The sequence below is a fragment of the Salmo salar genome, chromosome 06 (assembly GCF_965601325.2).
Source record: "Salmo salar chromosome 06, fSalSal1, whole genome shotgun sequence".
Lineage (NCBI taxonomy): Eukaryota > Metazoa > Chordata > Actinopteri > Salmoniformes > Salmonidae > Salmo > Salmo salar.
The window spans coordinates 70,542,816-70,566,460 of NC_138296.1; the positions used below are offsets into that span (position 1 = coordinate 70,542,816).

At 42.6% G+C, this 23,645-nt stretch overlaps 1 protein-coding gene across 1 annotated transcript; it reads left to right on the top strand.

The window, feature by feature from the left end:
* The first annotated feature begins 4,967 nt into the window (after positions 1–4,967).
* Positions 4,968–23,390, top strand: LOC106607889 (inverted formin-2). The gene is made up of 5 exons (XM_014205361.2): positions 4,968–5,154; positions 20,130–20,531; positions 20,653–20,768; positions 21,001–21,160; positions 23,353–23,390. The coding sequence occupies exons 2-5, from the start codon at positions 20,135–20,137 to the stop codon at positions 23,388–23,390; spliced, it is 711 nt and encodes a 236-aa protein (XP_014060836.1). The 5' UTR covers positions 4,968–5,154; positions 20,130–20,134.
* Positions 23,391–23,645: the final 255 nt, after the last annotated feature.

Here is a 23,645-nt window from a genome sequence, read left to right on the forward strand (position 1 = left end):
CCCGATAAAGTTGATATTTGGAGAGTTGTGGTTTTCTCCTGTTACCCAGTCTGACTGTGTGATTGACTAACTTTGAACCTGAATCGTCTGTGTCCCAAGACTGTGTTAGCCCGTGGAGCTAAAGCCTAGTGGCCAACTCATTATAATTGATCAGTTTGCTGTTTTAAAGAGAAAGGCAAGGTGCCTAAGTAGTCCTATGGTGCTTTGAGGGACATCTTCCTGTAATGTGCATTGAATGGACCCACTCACAACAAACAGATGATCCATTATCCAAACTGGCATGGGCACATTGGTGCATGAGTGAGGTTTACACTGTAGCTTACTGACCATTGTATGACCCAGCAGAAGATAGGTTCTTCCTGACAAGCTATTATATCATTACAGGTGGGTATCTATGCATGGTTGGCATTCCAATGAGAGGTGGTAATACCAAAATGCATGTCAGGTATGGAGAGCATGGCCTGCATGATCAGCCATGTGATAAAGACTTGTTTTGAAATGTCTGTTCTCACTTTCCACTCCTGGGTCCTAGCCTGTGTGTGTATATCAGGAGGGAGGAGGCTTAACATTTTACATAGACCTAAACCCTTCTTTCAATCATTTAATCTATACAACCCATACTTCTCTAGGACCCTAAAAAATTGCTAGAATAATTTTGAAGACATCCTTGTCGTCATTTAAAACTTTTCAAGTGTACATGTAACTGAATATGTAAACACAAGTCTGTACATATAACCTAAACTAGAACATTTGATTCTGCAAGAAGATAGGTGAATCATACTACAGTATTGAGACATTGAACTTCTAACAGGGAGACTGGTCCATTTTACTTCCTTAACATCCAGATGTGTGGGTGAGGAGGCGGAGCTATGTTACTCACTACCATCACAACTTTCGTCACTCCCAGTCACCTAGTCCTGGGTGGTGAAGAGATTTAAGTACCTGGGACCCATCATGGACATCACACTCTCTTTTAATGCCAACACTCAGAACATCAATTAAAAAATGCCAACAACGACTATACCTCTTGCTCAGACTGAGACAACTGAATGTCAACACCCGGATACTCTCCAACTACTACTCCTGCCATATGGAGTGTGCTGACTTTCTGTTTTGTCGTGGAAATTCTAACCAGAAAGGAAGAGAGAATTTAGATTCTTCAAACACCAACCTTTTATTATAAGAATTGCAATTCTGGAGCGGTTAACAATCCCTCGAAGTGTACAGAGTTAAGAGCCCAACGAACAAGAGTTGGGTCTCAGCTTTTATAACCTTTGTCTACATGGTAGTTTAGCAGGTGCGTGAGATCATGATGGGAACATAGAGTACAGACAAGTGATAATGCCAGTTTTGTTACTCCTTTCTGCTGATAGAATTGTCGCTGCTGCTTAAGCTAGCCTCTGTTCTCTTCATATCTCCACACAACAAAAATAACAGGATGGACCAGAAACTGGTCACTGTCAGACGGCCCTTTGTCTTTGGTCGTGTGACTAAGTTACCTAGAAACAAGAGAGGAAAAAACACTAGTTTCTTTTTCCATGAGAGAAACAGATGTACAGGTTTAAGGCTCATATAGCACATGTGAATAACAAAGTTTGTAATTTTTAGTTTGCTGGCCTGGTACGGTGGGCTGTCAGTGGCTATTAAGGGTATCCTTAGGCGGACTGTGAACCTGGGGTCCAAGCTCTGCGGGCTGCAGTGCAGGGGGCTTCATGGCCTCTGATAAACGGGCAAGGGACAAGGCCAAGTGCATCATAGAGGACCCCACACACAATCTTGCCCAATGTTTTGAGCTGGTGCTCTTCAGAAGGACATTAAAGGTTCAAATGTTCAGCAAGAATAGGAGCAAGGAGAGGTTAATTCCATCAGCCATCAAGCTGCTGAACAGTGGGACATAGGACAGATGCAGGGCCAATACGTGGTCGTAGAGTAGCATGCAGGGGCTATGAATATGTGAAAATGTGTGTTACTTGTGTACTAACTTTCCAGTTTCCCGTTCTGCATGTAATATATTGTGTATTTGTATGCTGTCGTCACAAAAATAATTTCCATGTAAATGGACCATAAGCTGTATCACAGTGTCTCGAGCAGGTTGAGAGCTGTATCACAGGTGTATGGAGATGCTTGCCAACCTGAGATGCTTCCCGCTGAGCAGCTGTATCACAGTGTCGCCATTTTTTCCCGTCCTATTATTTTATTTCAAGTAGGACAGTAGCCTACAGAAGAAATAACTAATATTGATAACCATCTAGATGTCACCTTGATACAGTCTACTCAGCGGTGAGTGCATAAATGGCAACAATTCCGGGACACAGTGTCCTTTTGGTTCCGCTTGCCAAGCACTGTTGTCCCACAACGTGGGAAGTAGCTACCTTGTGTCAGGGTTGGGAAGGGTGTGTCTGCGTTGAGAGCACTGGTTGAGAGAGTGCTGTAGCAGAGGCAGCTGAGTCATGAGACTGCATCATGCAGGGTTGTCTAGTCCCATGACCTCTGAAAACCCAACTACAAGGCCTGCAGGTGGTAAGGGTAGGTAACAACACAACTGCTACGGTGATCCTCAACACTGGGGCCCCTCAGGGGTGCGTGCTCAGTCCCCTCCTCTACTCCCTGTTCACTCATGACTGTATGGCCAAGCACGACTCCAACATCATCATTAAGTTTGCCGACGACACAACAGTGGTAGGCCTGATCACCGACAACGATGAGACAGACACTGCCAGGATAACAACCTCTCCCTCAACGTGATCAAGACAAAGAAGATGATTGTGGACTACAGGAAAAGGAAGACCGAGCACGCCCCCATTCTCATCGCCGGGCTATAGTGGAGCAGGTTGAGAGCTTCAAGTTCCTTAGTGTCCACATCACCAACTTACTATCATGGTCCAAACACACCAAGACAGTCGTGAAGAGGGCATGACAACGCCTATTCGCCCTCCAGGAGAATGAAAGATTTGGCATGAGTCCTCAGATCCAGAAAAAGTTATACAGCTGCACCATCGAGAGCATCCTGACTGGTTGCATCACCGCCTGGTATAGAAACTGCTCGGCCTCCGACCGCGAGGCACTTCAGAGGGTATTGCGTACGGCCCAGTACATTACGGGGGCCAAGCTTCCTGCCATCCAGGACCTTTATACCAGGCGGTGTCAGAGGAAGGCCCTAATAATGGCCAAAGACTCAAGCCACCCTAGTCATAGACTGTTCTCTCTGCTACCTATTTCCTATTTGCATTGTGTCGTGTTGTATGCAAACAAAGTCAAATCCACTGTGCTGATGGGCAGAGGGGTATCATAAGAAGAAAGCTAGATCTACTCAGGGTTTTCTAAAGCTAACCAGCTTCAGTTTCTGACTAATATCGATGCCACATAGCCCGTTTTCTATTTCATAAGTTGTTTTGCCTTCAGTTGTGCTTTAAGCCGCGGAAAAACGCATCATCATGAGGATGTGGCAAGTGACACTTTGCTTCTTGAAAATCCTATATCTTGAAAACTTGACTGCTGACATGCAAAACATTTTGGGACTGTATCAACAGTGGACGAATAAAAAAATAAATCCACTAATTTTTTTTTTTTCTTTTAACGCAGGACATCAATGACAAACGATGTAAGGAATAATTGCGCCATTTCGTGGCAGCAGGGCTATTACCTAGAGTAGCCAATATTAGGGTGAAAGTCAGTAAGCACACGGATACAACGCATACAAGCAACAGTACAACCATCATGACTACTTTTAATAAAAAATAGTCCGTTTTATTAACTAAAAATGTAAAATTATTTGTAACAGTAAAATATGACTCAGACTCATCCCCTGGCTTTAAAACAGAAGTCCAAACTCTCATGGTAAGGTAGTTGCATGGTTAGTAACCACATCAAAAGAGGAAAAGGTGAAGTGAAAGATATTGCTCACACCATAATCTATCCAGAATTAGCCCAATTAATTTCTATGGTCTTAATATACAGACCTACAGTAGGCTTGTCGCCTGCCTTCCTGCCTTTGGGACAAAAACTCCCATTGTTAGTGCAAAGACATGAGCATCTCGTCATTATACACAGATCTCTGCTTCATCCCCAGGCTATTGCGCACAGCGCATATAAGCCTGGGATATTATCAACCACTCAAAGTGGTAAAAGGTGAGCGGTATTGTTGATTCTTTCTGCCCAGAGGCCAAATGCAAGAACTACAGCAATCACTGATGAAACGAGGATGCTGCTCTCAGATGCAGGCTAGGCCATGTATATGGTCATATGCAGCAGTGTGTACGGAGGGAGATTCCGAGATGTGAGAAGTGTGCAGAAGGGCATGGGACAAAGGAAAGTCTAGTATCGGTGGAAAAAACTGTGTCAATTGGGTGCCAATGTTGCTGGGGATCAGAAGTGCCCGGTGAGAGAGAGACAGGTTGAGGTTGCCAGGGTCAGAGTAGAACAGAAGGTGTCATATGCTGAGGCAGTGATGAGAGTAGAGGATGATGGGTCAAGGGTGAATAGTTGGTCTCGGCCAATACAGAGTGATACAAATCTTTCTTCAGTGAGGTTGGCTTCTTAGCATTTATTGCCATGGTTATCACCTGTACCACAGAAATTGAATGTAAATCACAGAATTATAGATGTTATGGTGGAAGCTGCAGAGAAGTATGTGGATGCCTGATGACCTAAGGGTCGAAACGTTAAATAAATATCACCTGGGAACATGAGCAGCAGTGTGCAGCGTTTTCCTTTCTGTTTTCTAAGTATGTGGGTGTACAATGTTTTACTGCAGAAGAGTTATAAGGTACCTTTCGATCTACTTCGCTCCATCCATTACCAAGTGCCTGTCCTCCCCAATTAAGACGCCACCAACCTGTGTTGTAGGGTTTTTGTATCAAAACGTAACGTGATCGACCACACACTCCCGCACAGTAGGTGGCGGCATGCACAAACAAAATGTGCAAGCGCCATGATATCAAAGAAGAAGAAGAACCACTTAAAGTTGTCCTGGTTGATGCATGCAATGTCTGAGCAGGGGAACGCGACCATAGTATTATTTGGAGAACAGCGCTGCAAGGTTTGGCCAGTGTATTTCTACCAAACGCGCGCACACAGGAATTGTAGGAAATTGGCTACTACAAAAAGTTACCTTAGATTCGCAGTGGAATTCGGGCAGTTGAAGGGATAAGTACGGTAAGAGTGACACACGTTTTGTAAATAGGGCGAAATTGGTATGTAATTTGTTAAACTCATGCACTTGGACGGAGAAAAGGACTACTTCACTCGCAAACAAGTTTTTGTCCAACATACAGTAACATTGTATGCTGTATCATGATACACATTGTATTGTCTTGCTCATGCCAAGCCTGGGCGAAGTTATTTTGGCAAAGTGAAGTGCCACTGCCAACATTTCGGTAATACAAAGCGCAACGTTCTGCCAAGCTTGTGGAAGTCATGACAATGGGCACAAAGTATTTGCAATTAGTAATACAGATAAAAGGGTCAAACCACCAATGGAGTACATTTCGGGTAATGTAACTTAAAAACACCTTATTACACCAAATGTGTATTCTATGAAGAGCACATGTTTTCACATCAACGGGTTAAATACGAAAACGTGACTAGTAAATGCCAAGTAACATGGTTGAGGTTTTCATCTTAAATCAGACAAATCCTGTGACATGGGGAATGGAAGTGTGTTGTGTGCAACAGGAAGGGGCAATTGAATGCAGACTACACAAATAACTTACATTGTTAACATGTCTAGCCTATCTATAAGTAACTGTGTTATGCTCAACATGCTCAGTTTTCCACCACAAAACACTGGGGGGAGCAGAAGCTGGTAAGTTACCAGCAACAGTACTACACTACATGACCAAAAGTATGTGGACACCTGCTTAACATCTTCATTCCAAAAGCATGGGCACTAATATAGAGTTAGGCCCCCCTTTGCTGCTATAACAACCTCCACTCTTCTGGGAGGGCTTTTCCCTAGATGTTGGAAAATTGCTGCAGGGACTTGCTTCCATTCAGCCACAAGTATTAGTGAGGTCGTGCGCTGATGTTGAGTGATTAGGCCTGGCTCGCAGTCAGCATTCCAAAGGTGTTTGGGGTTGAGGTCAGGCCAGTTAAGTTCTTTCACACCAATCTAGACTAACCGTTTGTTTGGACCTCACTTTGTGTACAGGGTCATTGTCATGCTGAAACAGGAAAGGGCCTTCCCCAAACTGTTGCCACAAAGTTGGAAGCACAGAATCATCTAGAATGTCATTGTATGCTGTAGTCCTTTCACTGGAACTAAGGGGCCTTGCCCGAACCATGAAAACAGCCCCACACCATTATTACTCCTCCACCAAACTTTACAGTTGGCACTATGCATTGGGGAAGGGAGTGTTCTCCTGGCATCTGCCAAACCTAGATTTGTTTGTTGGCCTGCCAGATGAAGTGTGATCCATCACTCCAGAGAATGCGATTCCACTGCTCCAGTCCAATTGCGGCAAGCTTTGCACCACTCCAGCCGACGCTTGGCATTGCACATTGTGCGGCTACTTGGCCATGGAAACCCATTTCATTAAGCTCCCAACGTATAGTTCTTGTGCTGAAGTTGCTTCCAGAGGCAGTTTGGAACTCGGTAGTGAGTGTTGCAACCGGCTAGAAATTTGACGAACTGACTTGTTGGAAAGGTGGCATCCTATGACGGTGCTGTATTGAAAGTCACTGAGCTCTTCAGTAAGGCCGTTCTATTGCCAATGTTTGTCTATGGAGATTGCATGGCTCTGTGGCTGAAATGGTCAACTCCTAATTTGAAGGGGTGTCCACATACTTTTGGAAATATAGTGTAGGTCTAATAGACACCTGGATTCAGGCTATGGTGCATATACATTGGAAATATAAGTGGGTTATGTCCACTGAAATCTAGTGCAGGGATGGGCTACTTTGATGCGGGTGGGTGCCACAAATTCTGAACTCACTAGGGGATACAGTCAACTGATTTGTGAAATCAATCCATTTGTGCAGTTAAACTGCTTAACTCTCCTTTTGGGTGCCCAAAGCGAGATTTGGTTGGTTGTTTTTAAAGTATATTTTCTGTAATTCTACACTTTTGCCATGGAGCATAGAGACAATGTTGCTATTTTTATAACATTTCCTACAGTTCTACACATTTTGCCATGACTGTTGCCGTGTTACTATGAGGGTGACTAACAAATTCAATGGGGCCCCCCTGGAGGTCACGGCCCCTGGGCACGTGTTGAGATTGTAAGTTAGCTAGACTCTCAAAATTGTTAGTGACTGACAACTAGAAACTGCTGGTGCACAACCAAATTTAGAAATTGCACTTTGTGTATTCTACTATTGTACCTCGTAAAAGTAAGTTGAGCCCTCGACTGAGTACCTTAGGGTACTCGGTAGTGAGTGTTGCACCCGGGCAGACCCTGCTCTAGGAGGTCTAATTTGTTCCCTTGGCCATGTATTGCTAACATCTGTTGGTGATGGTCAGTGCTACCATGGCATTACCCACCTCATTCACAACTTATGACAGGCTGGTGTTTTCTACAGCACACGGGAACACGTTGCATTAGACGAGAAGAGGTGTGTGCGCGCCCGTGTGTTTACGCTGTACTGTATGCAGTTGCTCACACCCATGCATTCTGTAAACAAAAATAAAACGCGGTTGGCCCTCGGCTTTGCATTTTCTTTCTGCCATTTTTAATAAATTGTGTAGAACCAAAGACAAAGGGAGGAAAGAATGAGAAAAGAATGGCCCATTAGTTTAGAATGAATTTGGTTGGTTTAAGATGGCTATATTCCTCATTTTACATAGCGATTGTGTTTTTAGAGTTCCCAAGACTAAATTGATGTTAGTACATTTTCAGAGAGGATGATTTTTGTTGGCATAGTGACGCTGACTAACTGCTGACTGGGTCCCAGAGGGTGAAGTCCTGGATTTAAAGGGAAGAGAAACTGCTAGGGGAGATTCTCTGCTGACAGAGGTGAAAGTGGCTAACTAGGGAGGTCAACAACTATCTAAGTATGTTACTGCACCAGATATGAGACTGCTATAAACCATTCCTTTGCATGAGATAAAGGTTTATTATTGTTCAAACTTCCATGGCTACTGAAATGTTTTATTTATAGTGATACATTATTGTAAACTGCGTAGTGCTCAATTGCTCTGTAAGCTTTCACAAGGTGCAGAAAGGTAGATTAGCAGGCCACTCGTGTGGTGTATTTTGTCAGGCTGTATTTGAGTTAACAGATGGCCTACCATAGGAAAATGGGGGGGCTTCTTCAGTCTCCCAAGTTAAACTATAATGTGGCCACCAATATGCTGACATCCCTAGTTATTCAGGAAAGCTCAACGTGCGCTCTGCCTCCTCTCCCTTCCTGGTGGCTATTTCTTGCGTACCTAGAATGCTTCAGTAGAACGTTTTTGATTGGGGGAGTGAAGAATTAGCTCTGAAAGGCACTCCAACGATGGCGATCCTTCTCCACAATTTTTGTAGTGTGGATGCTGCTGTTTACTTGAATTAGAATAACTTTTTATAGTTATTGTCTTTGGTGTGGACGGCCCTGTAAGAAGTCACATCACATAGCCCAGAGCCTTGTTCCTTTTTTCACATGACCCAAGGAAGATTCTCTCTGCCAGGGTCATGCTGGTCTAGCATTTCTCAAAAGTGCTGGCTAATGATAATCTTGACAAGAATTTGCGTTGTATAGTATATGCAACACATTACCATTTGCATCTCCAGGAATGTCATGCTACACATTCTAAGGGATGTAATTTGCCTCTATCAGACAGTGATGTGTGAATGAAGAAGCAGAGTTTCTGCATACTTTGCATGTAGGTTTATATCACATGCCATTCAGTACTGTATGTCTTAGACATAAACACTTATGTGATGCAATTTACTAAATTGCTTTGATTCAGTTGACCACAACCCTGTTGATAACTGCATGGTGTTGCTATCGAGGCCTCTATAAACCAATAATGATGTCAAGGTTATTTCAGAAATCTGTCCCTATAGTCAGGCAACTCCTCATAGATTCTCAGGTTTGGGAGGAATGTGACGGAGAGAATAACACAACAAAAGTTAATAATTTACTAAGGAATGTTAATCTTGGCCTCTGTCGCAATAAACAGGGGTGTTTCTATGATTTGAAGACATTGGGGGCTTAGCCCAAAGCCAGTGGGGGGGGTCCAGGGGCATCCTTCCCCGTCAAAGAATTTCAACAGCAAAATGCATGAATTTTGTGCACTTAGAGATTTTATTTTATTCAGGTAATTTGCACCTTTCTATCTGCCATAGCAGACACTGCCAGTAGTCCATTACAGTAGCTACTGTGGATCTCTACTCTGGAGCACACTCTATTCTGGAACACACAGGCTACATCTAGTGTACTGCGAAAAACCTCCATACCACTCAACAGACTCTGACCTGTCCAATAAGCCAAACTGATTAAAGAATCCCACACTACCCAAACACCATCTCTCACACAATTAGAATCCATAGAGCGGTTTTAAGTGATGCAATCTACTGTGTGCTCACCCCTCTGCCGTTCTCCTTCACTTTCGTTGTTCTTTGCTGTCTCGTTTATCCACCCTCTCGTCCTGTCCTGGTTGTTAAAAGTGGGAGCAATAGTTTTAATAGTAATTTAACAGCCTTCACCTCACCTGCAAATTCTTTGTAAATCATGTTTTTCTTTTTTCAGTCTGTTTTTCACCTGTTTTTGTAATTTGTCAATAAAACTCATTAGAATCTATAGAGCCACCTCAGTTCTCGCTCCTTCTCTTCTGTCACTGTCTTGTCTATTGCTGTCTTAGGTTCGTGTTACTGTTTCCTTTTTCTATCCTCTTCTGTTATGTTCTGTTCTTCTGGATTCTCTCCATATCCTATTCTTTTTCTGTCTTATATGGTGAATCTTTTAGTTTAGCAATCCAAAACGATCAGTGGGATACTGGGGTAGCTTATCTTTTTTGGGGCATGTGTCTGGGTCACCTAAATCATCCTCTTCCCTACCAGTTGACCCTGCCTGCTGCTGTTCTGCTCCACTGGCCTGTTCTCACTTGTCCTCATCTTTGGCTCATTAGTAAAGTAGGGGTACAACATGTCATTAGTTTGTTTTAAAGGGCGACTGCACTTCCTGTTTGGGCCTAGTTTTTAGATTTGATTTAAGAAATGGGGTAATGATGTTGGGGACAACATCGGCTGAATCACAATTTTTTGCTGAAATAATAATTGCTTGTCAATTCATTTTTGTAATGGAAATCCTGGTTATAGGTAACAATCCTTCTCATGAACTGCCTGCATTATTACGCATGTTAATTGTGGAAATTAAGATACTCTTTTTAAATGTATTAACAAATATAATACAAATCGAGGTTGGGGCGTTTGGAAATGCTTTTGGCGGTTGATCTGATTCTGTTCTGTGGGTGGCACTGTGATCTTTTCAAAGGATGTGTCCTGGTCTCTCGGGGCCTGGGGATCCGGGAGAATGGGTGGGTCTGCCGGTCACTGGGATTTAGCGGGTGGATTAGTGGAGAACAATTGGTTTACTTAGTAGCGACGCAAATAACATCGTACAGCTATATGGACACTCAAACACTATTGTACTTTTTAATGGTAAGTTTACTAAAATATATTATGATAAATAGAATTGGAACTTGTATCTCATTCTGGTGAAATGACTACAGCCTGTTATAATTGTAATGGTTTAGCAGATGATAATAAAAAATTAAAAAACACGATCATTATTTACCTGGCTAAAAGACAATAAATATATTTATTGTTTACAGGAAACTCATTCAACAATTAATTTTAGATGAAGTTGTGTGGAAAAAGGACTGGGTGGTGAAGTATACTTCTCCCATGGACAAAGAAACTCAAGGGGTGATTTTAATTCTTACTAATTTTGCTCTGAATGTGCAAATTGTCTATATACAGTACCAGCAAAAACTATATACAGTACCAGTCAAAAGTTTGTACACACCTACTCATTCAAGGGTTTTTCTTTATTTTTTTTTTATATTGTAGAATAATAGTGAAGACATCAAAACTATGAAATAACACACATGGAATCATGTAGTAACCAAAAAAGTGTTTGTTTTAGATTATTCAAAGTAGCAACGCTTTGCCTTGGCATTCTCTCAACCAGCTTCATGAGGTAATCACCTGGAATGCACTTAAATTAACAGGTGTGCCTTGTTAAAAGTTAATTTGTGGAATTTCTTTCCTTAATGCATTGGAGCCAATCAGTTGTTGTGACAAGGTAGGGGTGGTATATATATATATATATATGGCCCTATTTGGTAAAAGACCAAGTCCATATTATGGCAAGAACTGCTCAAATAAGCAAAGAGAAACAACAGTCCATCATTACTTTAAGACATGAAGATCAGTCAATCTGGAACATTTCAAGAACTTTTAAAGTTTCTTCAAGTGGAGTCGCAAAAACCATCAAGTGCTATGATGAAACTGGCTCTCATGAGGACTGCCACAGGAATGGAAGACCCAGAGTTACCTCTGCTGCAGAGGATACATTCATTAGAGTTAGCAGTAGAGGTCGACCGATTAATCGGAATGGCTGATTAATTAGGGCCGATTCAAGTTTTCATAACAATCGGTATTTTTGGCCACCGATTTGCATTTATTTATTTTTTTGCTTTAAAAAAAAAAAAAATGTAAAGACCTTTTTATATAACTAGGCAAGTCAGATTAAGAACACATTCTTATTTTCAATGACGGCCTAGGAACGAGGGTTAACTGCCTTGCTCAGGGGGATTCGTTTTTGCAACCTCCCGGTTACTAATCCAATCCAACGCACAAGGACTACCTGACTACCTGTTACGCGAGAGCAGCAAGAAGCCAAGGTAAGTTGCTAGCTAGCATTAAACTTATCTTAGAAAAAACCGATCAATCTTAACATAATCACTAGTTAACTACACATGGTTGATATTACTAGTTTATCTAACGTGTCCTGCATTGCATATAATCGATGCGGTGCCTGTTAATTTATCATTGAATCATAGCCTATTTCACCAAATGGGTGTTGATTTAATAAGCGCATTTGCGAAAAAAGCACTGTCATTGCACCAATGTATCTAACCATAAACCTCAATGCCTTTCTTTAAAATCAATAAACAAGTATATATTTTTAAACCTGCATATTTTAATATTGCCCGCTAACATGAAATTGTCACATCTCTAGCGTTCATTGCATGCAGAGTCAGGGTATATGCAACAGTTTGGGCCGCCTGGCTCGTTGTGAACTAATTTGCCAGAATTTTACGTAATTATGACTTAACATTGACATAACATAACTCGTAAGCATTCATTCAGACAGCACTTTCGTGCGTTTTGCCAGCAGCTCTTCGCTGTGTTTCAAACCGGGTGGGTATAATTTGTGAAACGTTCCAACAGGAATCTATTCCAAAAACTTCAAAAATAACAAGGTTGCCAAAAAACAACGCATACAAAGTTGTATAGCGGCAGAATAAGATACCAGGTAGTGAGTGGTCTATTTCATAGCGTTTTTCACTCATCACGTTTATTCTGAAAAATGTCTGTCCTCACTCTGGTTGCCTATGGCCAAACATTAAGAATAAGCTACGTGGTGAGTTGATGCCTATTCGGCAGCGAGTTAGCTATGTTTGTATGTGTTGCTACTTTGTATGCGTTGTTGGTTGGCAACCTTTTACTTTACATTTTTTTTGGAACAGATTCCTGTTGGAACGTTCCACAAATTATACCCACCCCTTCAAGCCTATCAACTCCCAAGATTAGGCTGGCGTAACCGATGTGAAATGGCTAGCTAGTTAGCCGGGTGCGCGCTAATAGCGTTTCAAACGTCACTCGCTCTGAGACTTGGAGTAGTTGTTTCCCTTCCTCTACATGGGTAACGCTGCTTCGAGGGTGGCTGTTGTCGATGTGTTCCTGGTTCAAGCCCAGGTAGGAGCGAGAAGAGGGACGGAAGCTATACTGTTACTGGCAATACTAAAGTTCCTATAAGAACATCCAATAGTGAAAGGTATATGAAATACAAATCGTATAGAGAGAAATAGTCCTATAATTCCTATAATAACTACAACCTAAAATTTACCTGGGAATATTGAAGACTCATGTTAAAAGGAACCACCAGCTTTCATATGTTCCCATGTTCTGAGCAAGGCACTTAAACCTTAGCTTTCTTACATGGCACATATTGCACTTTCACTTTTCTCCAACACTTTGTTGCGTTATTTAAACCAAATTGAACATGTTTCATTATTTATTTGAGGCTAAATTGATTTTATTGATGTGTTAAAATAAGTGTTCATTCAGTATTGTTGTAATTATCATTATTATAAATAAACAACCCCCCCCCACCCCCCCCAAAAAATCGGCCCATTTAATCGGTATCGGCTTTTTTCGACCCTCCAATCTGTATCGGCCTCAAAATCATAATCGGTTGGGCCACAGAAATTGCAGCCCAAATAAATGCTTTGAAGAGTAAAGTAACACATCAACTTTTCAGAGGCGACTGCGTGAATCCGGCGTTCATAGTTGAATTGCTGCAAAGAAACCACTACTAAAAGGACACCAATAAGAAGAGACTTGCTTGGGCCAAGAAACATGAGCAATGCCTGTTAGACCGGTGGAAATCTGTCCTTTGGTCTGCGTCCGATACTTTAAAAAAATAATACAAAAATAAAAAATTCGTTCCAACTGCAGTGTCTTTGTGAGGGCAGAGTAGGCGAACGGATGATCTGCGCGTGGGTGGTTCCCACTGAAGCATGGAGGTGGTGTGATGCTGTGGGGGTGCCTTGCTGGTGACACTGTCAGTAATTTTCTATTTAGTATTCAAGGCACACTTAACCAGCAAGGTTACCACAGCATTCTGCAGTGATACGCCATCCCATCTGATTTGTTTTTCATCAGTTTGAAAATAAGGGAGAGCCGCACACTCTAGGAGCTCAGAGGAGCTTGTTTTTCATCAAGACAATGACCCAGCACACCTCCAGGCTGTGTAAGGGCTATTTCTCCAAGTAGGAGAGTGAGTGAATGCCTCATCGGACGACCTGGCCTCCACCACCCCCCGTCCTCAACCCAATTGAGATGGTTTGGGATGAGTTGGACCGCAGAGTGAAGGAAAAGCAGCCAACAAATGCTCAGCATATGTGGGAACTCCTTCAAAACTGTTGGAAAAGCATTCCAGGTGAAGCTGGTTGAGAGAATGCCAAGCATGTGCAAAGCTGTCAAAGGCAAAGGCTGGCTACTTTGAAGAATCTAAAATATACACTGCTCAAAAAAATAAAGGGAACACTTAAACAACACAATGTAACTCCAAGTCAATCACACTTCTGTGAAATAAAACTGTCCACTTAGGAAGCAACACTGATTGACAATAAATTTCACATGCTGTTGTGCAAATGGAATAGACAACAGGTGGAAATTATAGGCAATAAGCAAGACACCCCCAATAAAGGAGTAGTTCTGCAGGTGGAGACCACAGACCACTTCTCAGTTCCTATGCTTCCTGGCTGATGTTTTGGTCACTTTTGAATGCTGGCGGTGCTTTCACTCTAGTGGTAGCATGATACGGAGTCTACAACCCACACAAGTGGCTCAGGTAGTGCAGTTCATCCAGGATGGCACATCAATGCGAGCTGTGGCAAGAAGGTTTGCTGAGATGAGATCCTCAGACCCCTTGTGAGACCATATGCTCGTGCGGTTGGCCCTGGGTTCCTCCTAATGCAAGACAATGCTAGACCTCATGTGGCTGGAGTGTGTCAGCAGTTCCTGCAAGAGGAAGGCATTGATGCTATGGACTGGCCCGCCCGTTCCCCAGTCCTGAATCCAATTGAGCACATCTGGGACATCATGTCTCGCTCCATCCACCAACGCCACGTTGCACCACAGACTGTCCAGGAGTTGGCGGATGCTTTAGTCCAGGTCTGGGAGGAGATCCCTCAGGAGACCATCCGCCACCTCATCAGGAGCATGCCCAGGCGTTGTAGGGAGGTCATACAGGCACGTGGAGGCCACACACACTACTGAGCCTCATTTTGACTTGTTTTAAGGACATTACATCAAAGTTGGATCAGCCTGTAGTGTGGTTTTCCACTTTAATTTTGAGTGTGACTCCAAATCCAGACCTCCATGGGTTGATAAATTGGATTTCCATTGATTATTTTTGTGTGATTTTGTTGTCAGCACATTCAACTATGTAAAGAAAAAAGTATTTAATAAGATTTCTTTCATTCAGATCTAGGATGTGTTATTTTAGTGTTCCCTTTATTTTTTTGAGCAGTATATTTTGATTTAACACTTTTTGGTTACATGATTCCATATGTGTTATTTTGTAGTTTTGATGCCGTCACTATTCTACAATGTATTATAATTGTAGATGCAGCATACAATGTTTGTTATATTACACTGTACTAGGATGTTAGTCCATCCATAAAGATTAGAAATGAAACTGTAGGTGAACCTGTGACTTAACTCTTTCCCAAGTGTGTTAGTATGTATATCATATCTTGGGTCATTGGGCTAAGCCAGGTATGTAAACGTCTTAATGCACTGAAAGTTCTCTCAAGCTGCTAACTGGGATGGTCAGAGCGGACTGTATGATTGCCTTCAGTGATGGAAACATATCAGGGTCTAACAGTTTGTACACACAGGACATGTCAGAATGGCATCTTTTTTTGAGAGATCATGTTTAGCAAGAACTACTTTCTCTAAAAAAACAATTAGAAATAAACTCAAAAGAAACGTCCTCTCCCTGTCAACTGTGTTTATTTTCAGCAAACTTAACATGTGTAAATATTTGTATGCACGTAACAAGATTCAACAACTGAGACAAACTGAACAAGTTCCACAGACATGTGACTAACAGAAATTAAATAATGTGTCCTTGAACAAAGGGGGGGAGTAAGTCAGTATCTGGTGTGGCCACCAGCTGCATTAAGTACTGCAGTGCATCTCCTCATGGACTGCACCAGATTTGCCAGTTCTTGCTGTGAGATGTTATCCCACTCTTCCACCAAGGGAACTGCAAGTTCATGGACGTTTCTGCGGGGAATGGCCCTAGCTCTCACCCTCCAATCCAACAGGTCCCAGATGTGTTCAATGGGATTGAGATCTGGGCTCTTCACTGGCCATGGCAGAACACTGACATTCCTGTCTTGCAGGAAGTCATGCACAGAACGAGCAGTATGGCTGGTGGCATTGTCATGCTGGAGGGTCATGTCAGGATGAGCCTGCAGGAAGGGTACCACATGAGGGAGGAGGATGTCTTCCCTGTAATGCACAGCGTTGAGATTGCCTGCAATGACGACAAGCTCAGCCCGATGATGCTGTGACACACTGCCATGGACCCTCCACCTCCAAATCGATCCCGCTCCAGAGTACAGGCCTCGGTGTAACGCTCATTTCTTTGACGATAAATGCGACTCCTACCATCACCCCTGGTGAGACAAAACTGGGGCTTGTCAGTGAAGAGCACTTTTTGCCAGTCCAGTCTGGTCCAGCGACGGTGGGTTTCTGCCCGTAGGCGACGTTGTTGCCAGTGATGTCTGGTGAGGACCTGCCTTACAACAGGTCTACAAGCCCGGTGTCCAGCCTCTTGCGAACAGTCTGAGCACTGATGGCGGGATTGTGCGTTCCTGGTGTAACTCGGGCAGTTGTTGTTGCCATCCTGTACCTGTCCCGCAGGTGTGATGTTCGGCTGTACCGATCCTGTGCAGGTGTTACACGTGGTCTGCCACTGCGAGGACGATCAGCTGTCTGCCCTGTAGCGCTGTCTTAAGCGTCTCACAGTATGGACGTTGAAATATTTATTGCCCTGGCCGCATCTGCAGTCCTCATGCCTCCTTTCAGCATGCCTAAGGCACGTTCACGCAGAAGAGCAGGGACCCTGGGCATCTTCTTTTGGTGTTTTTCAGAGTCTGTAGAAATGCCTCGCTTTAGTGTCCTAAGTTATCATAACTGTGACCTTAATTGCCTACCGTCTGTAAGCAGTTAGTATCTTAACGACTGTTCCACAGGTGCATCTTCATTGTTTACGGGTTCATTGAACAAGCATGGGAAACAGTGTTTAAACCCTTTACAATCCAAATAACTTCACATATCTTCATTCTTTGAAAGGCAGGGTCCTGAAAAAGGGACGTCCCTTTTTTTTTGCTGAGTTTATATTAATATGGGCTATTTTCAGCCCTTTCCTGGGTAGCTTATCAGAGAGACAAAATATGGAAAAGAGCAAACGAAGCTAGAGAATTTTCCATTCAGCGGGCCATGAATCAGTTGGTGTGTTTAAGTGTGTGTTGCAGTTGTGAAGCTAGGAATATCTATGATTTTATTTAGTCAGTTCTACCACAACATTGCCAATTTTAAATGTGGTTAATGTGAAGTTCAGCTTCAGTCCACAGGGGGGCACTCACTGTCAAGATACTTGCTTCAATCAAAATCTCTTCTGTCCCAGCTAGCTAGCCAGCAAAGCTAGCCACAGAAACAAAACCCATCAAATACACTTGCTGGAAATGAACACTTTTCCTAATACCGTGACTTATGTCAACGTCCTTAGCTTGCCCATTCACTAAATGTATTGCTACATAACTGACACCCAATAGCTTTAAGAACGACTGCCTTTTTAAAAAAACAAATCCCTTAAATGGCCTGTGGCATTGATATGAGTCAAAGTTATTCTAGTGTCAATATTGACAGTGTAAATAGGATAATTCTGGTCCCAAAGTCAGTCTTGTTTGGAACATCCATGCGTCACAACGGGGTACATTCTAAGGTTGGGTTTTGATTTGACAATGTCCATTTGCGCACTAACATGGGCTGAACAGCTGCGGTGATTCCTCTCTCCAATAGCATGGACATGGTCAGCAGCTCTGACTGTTTACATAAGACAACACCTCCTTTTTTGCATTTATTTTTTTTACTTGAGAAATACTGCCCCAAACACCTTAGTTGTAGCAACTAAAACATCCTCGGAAAAAATTACTAATCAATTAATTACTCAAGAATTCTGTAATTTGTCTCTTTAGATTCATTCTGGGGATTTTGAGGAAGTGAAATATTGGCTTCCGCGTCTAGTGTCTCATGGGATAAACATCATTAAGTCTCGTTTTTCTTTTCTTCTAATGAGCAACAGGAAAAACACACTTGCTTATCGGCCTGTTCAGTGGCTCTCTTAGGATGCTGAGCGCTAATGCTAGCTTATTAACATTAGCCAACCCTTATGCTGATGGAGACTAGTGTCAGCTACCACTGACTTTGCAGTAACTGCTGCTGCTCCTGCTGCACTTTGATTTTCTGTTTGTTCTACCCCTTCCACCATGTTCACAGCTGCCTGCTCATGCTCAACCTGCTTTTTTTTGCTTCCCTTTCGGAAGAAGTTCTGATAATCCATATTTGCTCTGTGCTATACTGCAGACTGACTGTGACAGGCATGTTTCTGAATGATGACATTGACATTTAACCGGTGCTGTGGGAGAGGTGTCAAGGGACCATGTGCGGTCTACTGCCTTGTGAAATCTTGACCAATCACAACAGGTACCGCATCACTACAGGCGCTTCTTGCAGGTTTCAACTTGATTACACAGCCACAAAGTCAACATGGGGGGAGGGGGGGGGGGGATTGCTTTTTGATTTTTAATTCAAGGTTAGCAGTGTGGTTTGGTTTAAAATCAGATTTTAAGAAGATGACTTGTAGAAATGGGCAGGGTTTAGCCATAATTAGGACTTTCACTGTAACTAGTGAAGACCCTACTACTGCCTAAAGCAGTTTATTTTTGTCAAATGTGTCCGTAAAACTTTTTAATATACTGCATAATGCAAGTGATGTGTGGTAATGGAAACTGCTATCCTATGGCTTCTGGACCATTTCTTCATACACACAAACTGTTGAGCATGGAAAAACCCAGCAGCGTTGCAGTTCTCGACAAAAAAACGGTGCGCCTGGTGACTACCATACCCTGTTCACCGGCACGTAAATATTTTGTCTTGCCAATTCACCCTCTGAATGGCACACATACACAATCCGTGTCTCAAGGTTTAAATGCTACTTTAACTTGTCTCATCCCCTTCATCTACCCTGATGGAAGTGGATTTAACAAGTGACATCAATAAGGGATCAAAGCTTTCACCTTGTCAGTCCATGTCATAGAAAGAGCAGGTCTTAATGTGTTTTATTTACACGACCGTTCAAAAGCTTGGGGTCACTTAAATGTCCTTGTTTTAAAGAAATAGTGTAGACATTGTTAATGTTGTAAATGACTATTGTAGCTGTAAAAGGCAAAAAAAAAAATGTATGGAATATCTACATTGGCGTTCAGAGGTCCATTATCAGCAACCATTACTCGTGTTCCAATGGCATGTTGTGTTAGCCTTTTAAAATGATAAACTTGGATTAGCTAATTGATCAGAGAACCCTTTTTGTTAGCACAGCTGAGAACTGTTCTGATTAAAGAAGCAATAAAACTAGCTGATGCTCCAGATACTCAACATTTGTGGGTTCGATTACAGGCTCAAAATGGCCAGAAACACTTCTTCTGAAACTTGTCAGTCTATTCTTGTTCTGAGAAATGAAGGCTATTCGATGCGAGAAATTGCCAAGAAACGGAAGATCTCGTACAACTCTCTTCACAGAACAGCGCAAACTGGCTCTAACCAGAATGGAAAGAGGAGTGGGAGGCCCCGGTGCACAACTGAGCAAGAGGACAATTACATTAGTGTCTAGTTTGAGAAACAGACACCTCACAAGTCCTCAACTGGCGGATTCAGTAAACAGTACCAGCAAAACACCAGTCTCAACGTCAACAGTGAAGAGGCGACTCCAGGATGCTGGCCTTCTAGGCAGAGTTGCAAAGAAAAAGCCATATCTCAGACTGGCCAACAAAAATACAAATATTAAGATTGGCAAAAGAACACACAGAGGAACTCTGCCTAGAAGGCCAGCATCCCGGAGTCGCCTCATCACTGACATTGAGACAGGTGTTTTTATCAGGCAGGTGTATTTTGAAAATGGATACCCTGCTTTTACTACCTCCCAACTTTCATTTTGTGTCTTCCAATCATATTTTGTAGTTCCTCTGAATCCATCATTTAGACTTATTTTTAAATGTTCTTTGTTGTCGGTCTGTTTTCACTCGTGTCACAACCCAAACATTGCTCCCTTTTTTTCAGTTGCTATGGCAGCCAAGGCATCCAAAAGGAAGTGGGGTGCCCTGAAGGAGCACCTGACCAGCAGCCCCCCTGACCGAGATGCTCACCTGGAGGCCAACTTGGAGAACTCAGTTCCAGAGCTATGCATACGACTGCTACAGGTACCCACAGTGGTCAACTACTCAGGGGTGCGGAGGCGTCTGGAGGGCAGTGACCAGGAATGGATGGTGCAGTTCCTGGAGCTCAATGGACTGGATCTGCTGATGGAGGCCCTGCAGAGGCTGTCTGGCCGGGGGTGTGCCCGCATCGCTGACGCCCTCCTCCAGCTCACTTGTGTGGCCTGTGTGAAGGCAGTGATGAACTCCTCCGCTGGGCTGCACTTTATACTGGACAATGAGGGATACGTCAGGACCCTGTCACAAGGTGAGAAAGAAGTCTAGTAAGCAGGGTGGCAGGCGGGGTGGCAAAGGAGCTTGGGAGGAGGTGAACAGGCCTGCTTGTCTGTCTGTGTCCGTTGGGACATGATCTCTGTTTTGATTGGCAGCCCTGGACACGTCCAACACCATGGTAAAGATGCAGGTGTTTGAGCTGCTGGCGGCCCTCGCCCTGTTTAACCCACAGGGACACCACCTGGCCATGGATGCCCTGGAGCACTATAAAGTAAGGCCACCTTTTTAGCCTTTTTTCAATCAGCATAACATCATAAATGTAATGATTTTCAAATGATAATTATAGTCATTGTTCACTTTCAAAGCAATTGTCAGATTGAAGCATCATTGATGCCCCATGTGTTCATGCAAAGTATTAAAGGGAGGCTTATGGAAATATATATTTTTGACATCATGAATTTTGGATGATAACCGTAAGTAATCTTTATAACTGTCTCTGACAGAGTGTGAATATGCAGCAGTACCGCTTCAGTGTCATCATGAATGAGCTGCATGCGACTGACAACGTTCCGTACATGGTCGTCCTCATGAGTGTGGTCAACGTGATCATCTTTGGGGTAGAGGACCTGAGGAAGCGGGACAAACGACGCAAAGAGTTCATCGGTATCACTCCCTCTTAACCATGCTTTTTCAAAACTCATGTAATAGAGAAACACAGGTATTGGTGTGAATAGGCGATGAAGCCCCTCATTGTCTCTTGAGAAAGGTTTCAATTGCCATGTGTACAGTACCAGTCAAAGGTTTGGACTCAACTACTCATTCCAGGGTTTCTCATTATTGTTACTGTTTTCTACTTTGTAGAATAATGAAGACATCAACTAGGAAATAACACCTATGGAATCATGTAGTAACCAAAAAAGTGTTAAACAAATCCAAATATATTAGATTCTTCAAAGTAGCCACCCTTTGCCTTGACAGCTTTGCACACTTGGCATTCTCTCAACCAGCTTCATGGGGTAGTCACCTGGAATGCATTTCAATTAACAGGTATGCCTTGTTAAAAATATATTTGTGGAATTTCTTTCCTTCTTGAGCCAATCAGTTGTGGTAAGGTTGGTATACAGAAGATAGCCCTATTTGGTAAAAGACCAAGTCCATAATTTGGCAAGAACAGCTCAAATAACCAAAGAGAAACGACTGTCCATTACTTTAACCCATGAAGGTCAGTCAATCCAGAAGAATTTCTCAAGAACTTTGAACGTTTTTTCAAGTGCAGTCGCAAAAACCATCCAGCGCTATGATGAAACTGGCTCTCATGAGGACCGCCACAGGAAAAGACCCAGAGTTACCTCTGCTGCAGAGGATACATTCATTAGTTAGCAGCCTCAAATTGTAGCCCAAATAAATGCTTTGAAGAGATAAAGTAGCAGACACATCTCAACATCAACTGTTCAGAGAAGACCGTGTGAATCAGGCCTTCATGTTTGGATTGCTGCGAAGAAACCACTACTAAAGGACACCAATAATAACAAATGACATGCTTGGATCAAGAAACATGAACAATGGACCTTAGACCGGTGGAAATCTGTCCTTTGGTCTGATGAGTCCAAATTCAAGATTTTTGGTTCCAACCATCGTGTCTTGTGAGACACCGAGTAGGTGAACGGATGATATCCGCATGTGTATTTCCCCACTGTAAAGTGTGGGGGTGCTTTGCTGGTGACACTGTCTGTGATTTTATTTACAATTCAAGCCACTCTTAGCCAGCATGGCTACCACAGCATTCTGCAGTGATACGCCATCCCATCTGGTTTGGGCTTATTTGTTTTTCATCAGGACAATGACCCAACACCTCCAGGCTGTGTAAGGGCTATGTAACCAAGAATGAGTGTGATGGAGTGCTCCATCAGATGACCTGGCCTCCGCAATCACCCGTCCTCAACCCAATTGGGATGAGTTGGACCGCAGAGTGAAGGAAAAGGAGCCAACAAGTGCTCAGCATATATGGGAACTCCTTCAAGACTGTTGGAAAAGCATTCCAGGTGAAGCTGGTTGAGAGAATGCCAAGTGTGCAAAGCTGTCATCAAGGCGAAGGCTGGCTACTTTGAAGAATCTGTAATAAAATATATTTTGATGTAACACTTTTTGTTACTACATGATTCCATATGTGTTATTTCATAGTTTTGATGTCTTCACTTATTCTACAATGTAGAAAATATAATTGGAAAAACCCTCGAATGAGTAGGTGTCCATACTTTTGACTGGTACTGTATGTCTAATTGACGTGGAAACAGTCAAGGAGAGGCTTAAGGAGTGTCTCTCACAAGCTAGAATCCATAGTTGCTACATGCATTTTTGGACTAAATAATGATTGATATATATATATATATATATATCTCCATTTGATTCTTGACGAATATAGCTTAGAAATGCGTCATGAGCTTAGTTTAACTGTCGTACCCCATCAGAACCCAAAATATAAGCTTGTTTTACACCAATGTTTGTCAAACACTGTATATCCTCGAAACATGGTTAAAATCATAATTTTGTTATCATGGATGGTCAGTTTCTGCATCCATAGCTCTATGAATTTGTGTGGTTACAGTTCTCCAGGCCCATCCTCAGCTTTTTACCAAAAGAGGCTTTGTTTGAATTAAAGACTCTAGCTTTAAAGATCAACCTTGCACATTGATTACTACTATCAATAAATACCACACCAGCGCTTACTTGGTGTGGTGTTACATATGTTGCAAAAATAAATCAGAACAATGAAGATATTGCAATCGTTATAAGCAATGACTTGAATACAGGAAATGGAGATGTTGAACTTAGCTGTGCCATTCTTTGTCTCCCAGGGCTTCAATTACTACAATTACTTCCAAAACTTAGGTAAGTTGAGTCTCTTTTTTTTCATTATTGTGTATATATATATAAATATATAAATATTTCACGATCTGAACTTTTTGTAAATTAGCAAATGCTTTGTTCTGCACTGCACACATTTTTCTTTCACACTGCGACTTGTTTTATCCTGTGGAAATACATGTGTGTTACAGAGAGACTGAGGATGTGGACCTGAACATCCAGTGTGAGGCCTTTGAGGACACCATGGCAGAGGATGAGGAGGAGATGGAGAGGGTGTACGGAG

What these genes read in the sequence shown, in the direction of transcription:
- LOC106607889 (XM_014205361.2), top strand. Translation starts at nt 20,135, where the DNA reads ATGGCAGCCAAGGCATCCAAAAGGAAGTGGGGTGCCCTGAAGGAGCAC. An exon ending in ATGCCCTGGAGCACTATAAA is followed by an intron (nt 20,769 to 21,000) that starts GTAAGGCCACCT and finishes TGTCTCTGACAG; the next exon opens with AGTGTGAATATGCAGCAGTA. An exon ending in ACGACGCAAAGAGTTCATCG is followed by an intron (nt 21,161 to 23,352) that starts GTATCACTCCCT and finishes TTTGTCTCCCAG; the next exon opens with GGCTTCAATTACTACAATTA.